At 34.6% G+C, this 10,687-nt stretch overlaps 1 protein-coding gene across 1 annotated transcript; it reads left to right on the top strand.

The window, feature by feature from the left end:
* The first annotated feature begins 2,695 nt into the window (after nt 1-2,695).
* On the top strand, nt 2,696-10,025 carry LOC134601919 (extracellular calcium-sensing receptor-like). The gene is made up of 6 exons (XM_063446425.1): nt 2,696-2,740; nt 3,791-4,123; nt 4,439-5,275; nt 6,537-6,764; nt 8,715-8,838; nt 9,115-10,025. The coding sequence occupies exons 1-6, from the start codon at nt 2,696-2,698 to the stop codon at nt 10,023-10,025; spliced, it is 2,478 nt and encodes an 825-aa protein (XP_063302495.1).
* Nucleotides 10,026-10,687: the final 662 nt, after the last annotated feature.

The raw sequence follows: 10,687 nt of genomic DNA, 5'->3' as shown, positions 1-10,687 counted from the left end.
AATCAATAGGTATATACCAGGATATTTATTGAAATGTGAATGCCACAAATCAGCACCAAGGTGGGAACAGACATTTTGATCCAGATTATTTTATACTTAGGATAAGAATGTGACGTTGTTGTCTCTGTCAGGACTAGACTATTAAATAGAAAAAATACACTGAGAGTTGTTCATCAAGATTAAGACACCAGCCACCACAACTGGTGACATCTCATCAGTAAAAATTCTTATTACGTTTACAGATAATATAGGAAGTATCTTGGATTTTCAAAGGATGAGATGATCTCATGGACTTTTACAAATGGCCTCATCGTCTTGGACTTGTGTTTTGTAGGGCAGAAAGGTTACAGAGATTTTCTTCAGTATTATTGTTTCTCAAACATTAGAAAAATAGGGTTATTTACCTCATTACATGTTCAAAAACAGCAAATATATGTAAAGAAAGATAATATTGTATGGGTGAGCAGTGCGATTGCGTAAGTTCCTTATAGTAATGTTTTTGGTTTGTGTTTTGGTATGTGTCTCAATCAAAAATTGTGCAGGGTTTTAATTCAATAAAAGACTATTAACATCTGACTTATCCTGAAGAGTAATTATATACTAAATAAGTGAAGAATTTGATACGTTTGACTGTTAGAAACTAACTAGAACTCACTAAACAGAATTCCCAATCTATATTCCTATGAAAACTGTGTGTCCAGGATCCTGAATATGTTTTCGTATAGCACATTACGGAGAGTGATAATCAAGGAGCCAATGCAGCTTGAAGTAAATGTGTTATAATACAAAGTCTATAGCTAAATGTTTCAGCAAAGAAAATGTGAAATATATTAATTATGATATGCTTAAACAAAGAAAATCCAGAAAGGTTTTTTTTTTTTAAAGAAAAATGTAAAATACATTTATACAAACATAGTGCAATCCTTTGCAGATATATATTCTAAACGTAAGAAATAATATATAACTTAAAAACTATCAGTGCATGTACTGTATTTGTTCAGAGTATATGCTGCACTGTATATGTTCAGTGCTCTATGGCAGTTCTACCAGTTCTTTTGCATATATTAGTGCTTTTATACATATATCTATAACATATACATGCTTGCTGCACAATCAGCTGATCTTTGCATAGTCAGAAATCTCTGCATATACCTACTAACACCTGTCTATTAGATGCCCTATAATACTACAACACTAAAATGTATAGCTATGGTGGAATTACTGATACAATATCCAAGTAACCTTGTTTTTTTCAGAAAATCACTAGTGCTCATTCTTATAATATATTCACATCAAGTGAGGCATTTGTGGACCATTAATACAAACTGAGGTGATTTAGATATTTAGTATTTCAAATAGGACATTTGTTCAGATTCACAGACTGCAGATAACATCTATGGAGTGTAATACTAACTAACTATACTTACTAACATACTATTCTGATCTGAAGTAACAAGATATCACCACTAATTTCCCATTCAAATGTAGTCTCCAATTCTGAAATCGATTAACTTATCTCACCAGCCAATAGCACCCTTTTAGTCTGGTCCATATGTAAATTGTAAATTGTAAATAGCATTTTTTTTTTCTTCAATATATTACTTTGACACAGGTTAAATTGTTCATTCATGTTATGTCCCATCATTCCATATCTTCTAAATTGTGTTTTACTCTTTGATATGCAAGGCTGGACTGTCCAATGTCAGGATACTTTTGGTAATTTAACAACATGATGATCAGTATCTGTATTCAACTTTAGAAGTGTCTGTATATAAGGATGTCTAAGCATGTGTTTGCATGTTTGCAGCAGGGGAAGATACATTAGATCAGCAGCTTGGGGATCAGTAACCAAATAAATGGACATCATACTTGACCTAGGTTAGGTATACTTATCCTAGGTTAGTTTTCAGAGGATCCTTCAACTTCCTCTTTCAACTCTAGATTGGTTACATAACTGTATTTATTCACATTTATGAAGACAACTGTGACTTATCTACAAAAAGTTACAGAAAACAAAAGTGCATATTTTACTGATGAGACTCATATCTGACATGTGTGATTTGCATTTCTCTATGTATTTATGACCTACAGTCTGATCTAACTATAAAAATGTTACCCAATGTTAGATTCATCCTGTTTGTGTAAATCCCAAGCTGAACAGTACAGAACAGAAACAAGGTCATATTATTCTTTGAAAGTACAAGGAATGGTGCAGCGCCTAAAGTGTCCTTAAAAATCTATATATTAAAGCAGAAAAAAAGGAAAATATATAGTGTAGTATGTCACTGTCCAAATACATAGAATAAAACAAAAGAAACACACTCACAATTTCCTGGAGCTAAAATTTTAGCTCCAACTTGAATGCCTGGGTGGAACAATCCCCGCCTATGGATATAGTGTGGTTCTTGGTGGTTGTGGTCACTCAAATGGTGGAAACATAAGCAGCTCTGCAGATATGGGCTTAGGATATTATAGTGTAGTTCCCACTTTTAATTATAGATGGTAATTTTTCCCTCCAGAAACAGAAATAGTAGAAAAAGTAAAAAGTAAAAACATAATAGTGTTTACCGTAAGGCACAGAATACAATTAAAGTGGTAAGAAATTTACTCACATTTGATGGAGCAGATGTGGACTGTTCTATCCCTCGTGCTTGGGTTATACAATCCCCACCACTGATACGGTAATTCAAGCAGAATGGCAGCAAAGATTGGTCCAATAATAAAGTACTTTTATTTAAAGGTAATTAATATAAAAATATAAAACAAGAAAAAATACACTCAAAGTGATCTAGATGATAATAATAATAATAAATACACTTAACGCATTTCACCTGGCAAGAGGCTTTCTCAAAAGTGTTTTGCCAGGTTAAACGCGTTAAGTGTATTTATTATTATTATCTACCTCACTTTGAGTGCATTGTTTCTTGTTTTATATTTTTATACAGGGGATTGTTCCACCCAGGCGTTCCAGTTGGAGCTACAATTTTAGCTCAAGGAAATTGTGAGTGTGTTTCTTTTGTTTTATTCTATTTATTTGGACAGTGACATACTACACTATATAGTTTCCTTTTTTTTCTCCCTGCTTTTATATATATTTTTTAAGGACAATTTAGGCACTGCATCACTCCTTGTACTTTCATCTGTTTGTGGACGGGATCTGGTGATTTAGCTGCCGTTTGGACTGTTCATTGCTATTGCTTAACGCTGAATACCTTTTAGCTTTTTCATATTATTCTTTGCTTTGCTCATCTACATCTTAACCTTGTTTACAATGATACCTGACACATTATAACCGTGTTTACTTTCTGTTTGTTTCAGAGTGAAAATTATTGTTTATAGGTCAATATGGCACATAGTCCTGTCCTACCTCTTGCCAACCTCCCACTATGATCATCTCGGATGCAGACTGCATGGATCTGATTTGACTGGATACTTGGAGGATGGAGACATATTATTCGGTGCAGTGCTCCCCATTCATACAGATAAATATTTGGATAGGACTAAAATCACATTTACAGAGCTCCCTCGACAAGGACCTTGTAAAGTGTAAGTTTTTTCAGTCCCAACTTTTATTATTCTTGTACATTTAATATCCACCTCTAACACAGGATCATTATTTGTCATGATGTCTTGCATTTTGATTCCTTTCTTTCAACATTTCCATTTAACTTTTCTCATATATCTCCACTCTTCATGTAACATTCATTGAAGTCATCCAGAATGTTCCCACCTTATGATTTCCAATGCCATACCCTTTTGTGCTATTTTTTTGTACACTCAAAATTTTCAGAATGGGGACTTAAAGTTTATTTTGATTAATTTCCAACTTAGTTTTAGGTATAAAAGGATTCTGCAGTTCCATATCATAATATATGCTGTAGACTTGATTAACAGAAACCCCTCTTTGCTCCCAAACAAAACATTGGGCTTCCAAGTCTATGACTCATGTGTGGGAGCACAAGAAGAACTTGATGGGAGCCTCAAGATGATAACAGGCCAAGGGCAATCAATCCCCAATTTCAATTGCAAGAAAATTTCTCCTGTTTCTGCAGTCATTGGACATTCAACGTCTACCTTCTCTATACTCAATGCTCATGTATTGGGATTATACAGATACCCTCAGGTGAGAAACATAATGATATCAGTTTGTGGTACTGAACTACAATGAACTGTTTTGTTTATATTACAAAGACGAAAATGATAGGAATTAGGAGCAATGCTGTGATGTTAATGCTGTATAGTCCATATTTAGATCGGTATACAATCATTGTACCACATTCCACAGTCACAAAATATTTACATATTACATATATTCTGTTAAATATTACATATCATCCATGAATTTGTCAGCCTATATTCCCATTAAAAAGATATAAAAAATATTTATAATCTCAGTAAATGGTACACTTTGCACTTATTATGTTGTTTGTCACCTTAGATTAGTCACTATTCAACCAGCTCTATCTTGAGTGACAAAACACAGTTCCCCTCATTCTTCAGAACTGTCCCAAGTGATTTGTTCCAATCCAAGGGGCTGGCACAGCTAGTGTTACACTTTGGCTGGACTTGGATTGGGCTATTGGCTATAGATGATGACTATGGACATCAGGGCATTCATGTCGTTATGCAGGAGCTTCTCAGGTATGGAGCTTGTGTGGCATTTTCAGAATATATAACTGCTAACAATCTGGAACACATTTACCATGTGACAAAAATAATTAAAGAATCCAATGCCAAGGTTGTAATTTCTTTTACCCAAGATACTGATAAAGCTTTACTACTGGATGAGATGCTGAGGCAAAATGTAACGGGTAAAGTTTTTGTGGCCAGTGAAGCTTGGTCAATCTCAAACTTGTTAGTAGTAGATAAATATTCTTCACTACTTTTTGGCTCTATTGGCCTCTCACTTCATAGCACAACAATTCCTGGATTTGGAGAGTTCTTGAACACTATTCGTCACAACAACACCAGGAAAGATCCATGGGCTAAAATATTTTGGGAAATGGCTTTTGATTGTAAATTTTTAGACCTGACAAACCACCAGACAAACCTTACAGATTCATGGGATAATTCCACATTTTGTACTGGAAATGAGAGCATGGAGAGTATTTTGGACAGCTACTATGATTTATCAAGCTCAAGTACTGCCTATAACCTTTACAATGCAATCAATGTCATTGCCAAATCTTTACATGATTTGCAAACCTGTCAAAAGGGTAAAGGACCATTTACAAATGGAACTTGTGCTGATCTCCAGAACTTTAAGCCATGGCAGGTAAGGATCTTTGTTGGATTCTTATTGTCGGTGACCAATAATGTTTTTAAGTTCGAAGCCTGTGAAAGTCCCAAACCTGGTATGCTTGATTATTGGCTACATGATGATGAGTGGAAAGTCCCTACCAAATATAAAATGACAATAATCAGGCATCTCAACATGGTCTATCCAAAAATTTCTCACAGTGATTCCTTCATGTTTAATCCACCACTTTACAGTACTTTTTGTCCAAACCCTTCTTTCTTCCAAAGGAAATGAAGTCAGCTTTATCTCCTGAGACAGTCAAAGGACAGTAAATGTAAAAACGGGATAGCCCTTGGGAAAGGAAAAAGCAAAGGGACAAACACATGAGATACAGCTCAAGGGATTGGATGGCTAACATTAGATTAACATAGAGGGATGTATTAAAGGCAATTAGGTTGTGGGTGAATATATGATCAAGAGGGCTTAAGTGGGTGACAAGAAGAAGCTAACAAGATTAAATGGTGTGTAACTGGGCAACAATGGCTCAAACACTAGGGGAATAGATGAAATACACAGAGGGCTCAAGGAAATTAGGTATATATACTCAAGATTAGGTTAAGAAATCCTGGGAGAGGCCTTGAAGATAAATAAAATGTGCTATGGAAGGGGACCAAAAACAGGGGACCAAGTAACACAAGGCAAGCCTGGGACCCAAGGGTAGCTGAAAGACAGAAGATCAGTTGCATAAAGAAGAAAGAGTCAATCAGTAAATTTGGCAAATTTGAAAGACTATAGGAGATTAGGTATGTTGGTGGGTGACATATTCCAGGTGTGATCAATATGCACCTGGGGGGCAAACAAATGTTGGGATGGGATTAAAATTACTAATGAATTGAAAGTGTGTGCATATCTATATATTTCAAGTAAAGGGTCTTACAGTAGAGTCCAGGGGCCTTGCGTGTAAGTATTACATTTACAAGATATTTGTTTAAGCAAATGTCAACTGTGTTAAGTCGAAGGCTACACATGGATAACCCCAAATGATAATATCAACACTTTATGTTTTAAAACATTATAATGTGGGGATTTTATCAAGCTGTGTTTGTTTTGCTCTAGACCACAGTCTGTCACATGATGGTGTATTACCAAACACACATATTGAATCCAACCATTTATTTAGTGATCTTTGTATTAAACAAGCAATGTAATTTTTTAACATTCTGAATGATAGATTAACTTTTCTGGTTATGTCATTTTTTAACATTCTGAATGATAGATTGACTTTTCTGGTTAATAGCTGTCCTACTACATCCAAAATTCACGAGTGAAGCTAAACAATGGAAGAGAACTCTTCTTTGATCAAAATGGTGATCCACCAGCGATATACGATATTGTAAACTGGCAAGTGAGCGCAGATGGCACAATGAAGCATGTGAAAGTGGGCAGCTACGATACGACAAAAGTAGATGGATATCCCTTTCTTATCAATGCAAGTGCTGTGATGTGGGCAACTGACCAAGGCCAGGTAAGTTCATAAATCACTAATATATTTCATAACATTGTATAATGTTGACAGATGATATAAAAATGGCTGGCAATATTAAAATGAGAGATATAGAACAGGAGTTGAGGACAGCTAGGATTATTTACCAAATTGTAAATAGCCAAAGTGCATTCAAAGTGAATTTCAAATAATAAGACAAACTGCCTGAATTCAGCTATGTTTTGATTTTGCTAAAATACTCAATTAAGTTTAAATTCAAATTAAATTTCTGATATTTCACACTTAAGTGAAAATCCTTGTGAGACTCCTACCCTATGAAATTAAACTGCAAAGAAGGCGAGATTGCATCTAAAGAAGAAGAATGATAATACCAGACTTTGTTTACATAATATTACTTTATTGATGTTGCAAAAGTAATTATTAAAAGTTATTTATAGCTCTCTGATAGGAAATCTATCTATCTATCTATCTATCTATCTATGTATCGATCGATCAATATACTTCTACAAAATAAAGTTAAACTCATCGCTCATGAAGATGGATTCCTTTCTCTCGTGAAGATGGATTCCTTTCTTACCTGCCTTCCTCTGAAATAATCAGTGTGATTATCTCATTCCAATCTGGTTCTTCCACGTAGAGTAGCATTGAGGGCTCTACTGTGCATGCATGGCAATCGCCAATCTGCATCAAAAAGCATCATAATAACTCTCTTAAAGTTTGCACTGCCTTCAGCATCATCATGACACCAAATTTGAAAAAAATATTATTTGTTTATGTTTTCACTAGGAAATGGCTCTAGTGGCATGATTGACTGCTTGACAGTTTAGTTGTCTGACTGGTAGCCACTAGAGGCTTCTAGCTGACAATGTAAACATTGGCATTTTACAGAAACAGCAGGGCTTACAATTGTCAAAGTGTAGCACCTAGACACATTAACTGCTACATTAAACTGTAGTAGATTTGGTACTGACAGTGTTCCTTTTGGATTAGGTAGTAATAGCATACCTTTAATGATTGAGCAATCTGAAAAAAAATGCCTGATTATGCCTGTAAATTCTGTTGGATTACTTTTTTGGAGTTATTCTAAGGGCCTCTTATATGTCAAGGCAATTAAGTTTGTGGATAAAAACAGAGCTATGTATGTAGAGCTATGAAGCAAGGGTAGGTAAAAACTATAAAATGTGCACTCACGTGTAATGGAGCCGTAAAACCTGGCTCCTCTGATAGCGCTTGAAGTGGTATGATCCCCACTCAAGGATACAGGTGTAAATATAAATTCTTCCGTCCGTGTATATGTGGAGATAAACAAACAGAACTGCTTTTGGACTATTATCACTTTACTTCCGAATTTATTTTTGTGTGATTGACGTTTTTGGCTTGCCTTTAACCCAAAGGAAAAAAATAAAAAAACTGAATGAACTGAAATGTATGTTCCACTAAATTATTCACAAATGTATTCAAATCATATCACCCTGGTCATGGGAGTAAAAAAAATCAATACTGCCTTCAACAGCATCAAAACCACAGTAAGCTGAGGAGAAAACTGGATTAGTTCTAGAGTTCTTACAGTTATTCCTAGCATTTTAGAAAGATAGGCCTCAATTTAATATTTTTGGATACGCTTTCCAAATGATTTAATATTTTTGGATAAACTTCTCAAATCACTTTTTGAACAAAATAAAATATCAAAACATACATAATATATATTTCAATATATAAACAAATCTAAATATCACACAATTAAAATATTTTCATAATATTAAATAATTTTTAAAGTGTATCCAAAATATTAAATAATCTGCAAATGTATCCAACAATATTCAATTAAGGGCATATTTGGAAAAAAATTATGTATTTTAGATGTAAAATTCTCATGCTCTGGTTTGGAATTTTCCAGGTATTAGCCCCAGGATCATTTGATCAATCAGCATTAGGAATCAGTGACATAACATTATTCTTATTATCCTCCAGGTTCCTACTTCTGTTTGTACTCAGAGTTGCCCATCGGGTTTTAGGAAGGTTCTGAGGAAAGACTTGCCTGTCTGTTGCTTTCAATGTGTTCCTTGTCCCCAGGGTGACATTTCCAACAAGACAGGTAGGTGTATTTAAGAAACCATTATAAACAAAAATGTTGGAATTTTTAGTTTCTAGTATTCAGATCTACTGATCTTCTAAATATAATATTTAAAAAAAAAGGATAAAATCAGTCAGACTCATAACAGATATCAATTAAGCACTCAAATATTATAATGTAAAACAAACATAAAAGTAAAAATAAAACAACATGAATAAAGATAAAATATAGTTTGTACTTGTTAAGAATTAAACATGAGACACAGTTCAGTTTTTTCATTTTAAAGTTTTCTTTCAGACTCTCTTGACTGCTTCAAGTGTCCATGGGATGAGTGGCCCAATGCCCAGAAAGACAGATGTATCCCAAAGAACAGAGAGTTTCTTTCATTTGAAGAGCCTTTGGGTGCCACTTTAGCTGCTACGAGTGCTTTGTCATCCTTGATGCCAGTTTTCATCTTTGTACTTTTCATATGTTATAAGAACACCCCAATTGTCAGAGCAAACAACTTTTCTCTAAGTTGTCTTCTCCTAATGTCAATGTCCCTCTGTTTCCTCAGCTCCTTAGCTTTTATAGGTTACCCTCTGCCTGAGAAATGTATTTTACGACAAGTTGCATTTGGCACAGTTTTTACACTTTGTGTCTCTTGTATTTTAGCAAAGACCTTCATGGTGGTTTTTGCTTTCATGGCCACAAAACCTGGAAGCAGTTTAAAGAAATTGGTCAGACCTCGGGTTTCTTACATGATTATTGCCTTATCCACCTCTTTACAATTAGTGTTGTGCATAACGTGGGTCTTATTTGCTCCTCCATTTCCAACAGACAATATCCAAGCCCAACCAGGAATTATCATTGCTGAATGTAATGAGGGTTCACCTACAGCCTTCTGGTGCATGTTAGGATATCTTGGACTTCTGGCCACCATTAGTTTCACTGTTGCATTCTTGGCTAGAAGACTTCCTGACAGTTTCAATGAAGCCAAGTTCATCACCTTTAGCATGCTGGCATTCATAAGTGTCTGGGTGTCCTATATCCCAGCATCCCTCAGTTCTAAAGGAAAGTACACAGTAGCCATGGAGGTCTTTGCCATCCTATCTTCAAGCTGGGCCCTGGTTATATGTATGTTTGTCCCAAAATGTTTTATTATATTGTTGAGACCTGACATGAACTCAAAGGAACATCTTATGGGACAATGTAAAAGTTACAATTAAAACCACAAAATAAAAACAAAATAAAGTAAAACGTTCTCTCTGAGAATATTGCTTATATTTTGTTCATATAGATTAGAAACATAAAATATATGTGTAAATATGTGTCAATTTTTTTAAAAGTAAGTTTAATGATTTTTATCAAAATACATCAAATATCACAACATATCAAACCATACATATTCAACTTAATCAATCTGATACCTATTCTTAAATAACAACGCACAAACACAACTAAACAACCCTAAAGGGGGAAAAAGTAAATTTAAATAGATAGTTAAATAAATAAAACAAACACAACATTTATTTAAAACCTATGTCATGGATATTGATCTAAGAGAACATAGTGGTCACTGAGGATATGGCATAAATAAGTTGATAAGTGTGAATATACCTGGGTGTTTCATGTCTTGCTTCCCAGATCTTAATACATGCTTCCATTTTATTATTTAGGGCAGCCATCAGTTTTTCCATTGTACATGCAAAGTATACTTTTTAATTATATGGTCCATTGCTTGAACTAGTCCCTTTCAAGCCTTTGCTATACAGAGCCTAGCAGCAATACCTATTCTATTTACCTACATGAGAGATGATTTTGGAAGTCACCTTGAAAGGTGATATTATTAAAAAGACCTGGGCTATTAACAAAAGTAATGATCATATGA

This window comes from Pelobates fuscus, chromosome 3 (assembly GCF_036172605.1).
Source record: "Pelobates fuscus isolate aPelFus1 chromosome 3, aPelFus1.pri, whole genome shotgun sequence".
Classification (NCBI taxonomy): Eukaryota; Metazoa; Chordata; class Amphibia; order Anura; family Pelobatidae; genus Pelobates; species Pelobates fuscus.
This window is presented reverse-complemented; position numbering and strand designations above follow the sequence as displayed.